The sequence below is a fragment of the Austrofundulus limnaeus genome, unplaced genomic scaffold, assembly GCF_001266775.1.
Source record: "Austrofundulus limnaeus strain Quisiro unplaced genomic scaffold, Austrofundulus_limnaeus-1.0 Scaffold479, whole genome shotgun sequence".
NCBI lineage: Eukaryota > Metazoa > Chordata > Actinopteri > Cyprinodontiformes > Rivulidae > Austrofundulus > Austrofundulus limnaeus.
Window position 1 is genome coordinate 344,120 of NW_013952881.1, and position 2,117 is coordinate 346,236.

Here is a 2,117-nt window from a genome sequence, read left to right on the forward strand (position 1 = left end):
GTGTTAAAATTTATTTTTAAAAATTTACAAAACTAAACAGCTTACAGTATTTTTACAGTCTTTGTTTTACAGTTAGAATACATGTTTATCAAATAAAGTCCAATGTTACAACTAATTGTGGATCCCTTTAAAGTGTGATGAATGTAAAACACCAGTCACATAAGGTCCAACCTTTGTGACTCCATAAACTTATTTATTTATGAAAGGTGTCTGAGCTGCAGCACTCCAAAGAAAGCTGAGTTTTCTCACTCGTTTCAGCAGAATATTTATAAGAATATAATAATATAATCTTTTCCATTTTTTTCCAATTTTATCGGACTGGCACAATTCACTCCCACTAAAAGTCCTTCCTGATCAAGCTTGATCAATTTTTTTSCTCGTGGTTTTTTCAAACTTACCGGAAGCAATTGTGACAGAAAAGGAAGAATATCAGATTTGTCTGAACTTTTGCATTGACTCACTAATTCCAGCGAAATGACTGTTTGAAGCTAAATTGTTATTTTGTTCTAAAACCTGAATAAAGTCTGAGAGTGAAACACTCACCATATATAACCAACAGAACTTTGTCTCCATCAGCTCACCTCAGTTTTTTCTTTGAGTTTGATGACAGTGTGGGAGGTCTGGAGCATGCTCAGTAAAGCCCTCTTAATATTGAGAGCCCACACCTGCTCCCCCTCCTGGAGGCAGAGGGCCGTGACCTTTCCCCCCTGGAGGGAGAACTTGAGGCGCGTTCTCTCCAGCGACTCCCTGGGAAACAAAAACACCAGATGAGCCTCCTCCTCCTCCTCCTCAGACCGGAGAACAAACAGAGGAGCATCTGAACTGAGTTTCTCATTGCAGGAACAAATAATACCCCACTTTGATGAAGGGYTGCACTTTATATGCAAAGTATAGAGCTTCAAAGCAAAATATGAAAAGTTAAAAAGTAAAATAAAAATCAGACGAGAGATCCTGAGGGTGTTACCTCAAACGTTTTAAATGCAGGACAGAGTGTTCCCTCTGAGGGGAGAGACGCTTTATCTGTGAATTCCTTATCTGTTGGACAAGCAGGCACATGAAACCACAATGTGATATGCTTCTTATAGACAAGCTCAGTTTTCAGTGAGGCTGACCTGCATCGTTAGGTGGCACTTGGAGACAACATCAACATCCACCACACAGTCCAGAGCCAGACCGCTCCGGCCCCCGTTGGAGCCCCCGAGGCTGGTGGTGATGGCTGTGCTGTACCTGTAAGTGTACCTCACACCTTCCTGATAGGACAGGCCGGCAGAAGAAAGCCCTGCAGACACAGAATGGTCATATTCAAATCTGAAAACCTGCTCAGGGTAATAAAAACATATTTGTGTTTTAATGCTCTGTGCAGCAGAGTGAGTTCTCACCAGAACAACTTGGATCACAGAGGTCTGGTTCCACCACAGAGCAATCTCCTGCTGCACACACAAAAACAGGTATATGCACATGAATTCGTTCAAGTTTGAAAACGTCTACTTCTCAACATGAATTAATCTTACCATGCTGCAGGAGAAAAATTAAAAGAACATGTTCCCAACTGAGAAGTACCAGCGACCCAGCCATGACGAKCTCGAGGACCGGCCAAGGTGAAAGYCGAGCTCTGTTCACCGCAGCTGAATGAGCGGGCTTGTATCTGGACTTCCACAGTGACCCATACTGCTCACAGCAACCAATCAGGACATACCCTCCACACTAAAGCTACAAACACCCTGAGCCAATCAGTTGATGCTGCGTTGGGTCACATTAACACCTGGTTCAGCCCAGGACTAACATGAGATATGGGCTGCAGACAGAATACTTCATTGCTTTATACAGAAATAGACTTTCTATTTTGATTAAAAGTGATGAATTGAAAATAATAAGAAGAGATTTTTTAATGTGGGAAAACTGACACATTGCAGCTGTTAACTAAAGCAGTTAAATCAGGAATTGTAAATATAAAAGTTCAAGTTCAAGTTTATTTATATAGCGCCAAGTCACAACTTACGTTGTCTCAGGGCACTGTACATAAAAAGAATATTCTAAAGAAGAAACCAGCAGGCTGCAATCAATCACTTCATCACAGTCTCCCATCCTGAGCAAACGGTGGAGAGGAAAAACTCCCC

General features: G+C 41.7%; 1 protein-coding gene across 1 annotated transcript in view; it reads right to left on the reverse strand.

The window, feature by feature from the left end:
- LOC106529956 (uncharacterized) overlaps positions 1-1,618 on the reverse strand; it is a gene marked incomplete at its 3' end in the record, with an annotated part of 69,553 nt that extends 67,935 nt beyond the window's left edge. Inside the window, 5 exon segments of the mRNA XM_014025492.1 lie at positions 582-747; positions 965-1,035; positions 1,113-1,279; positions 1,380-1,430; positions 1,512-1,618. Of these exon segments, the coding sequence (XP_013880946.1) occupies positions 582-747; positions 965-1,035; positions 1,113-1,279; positions 1,380-1,430; positions 1,512-1,575 (519 nt within the window).
- Positions 1,619-2,117: the final 499 nt, after the last annotated feature.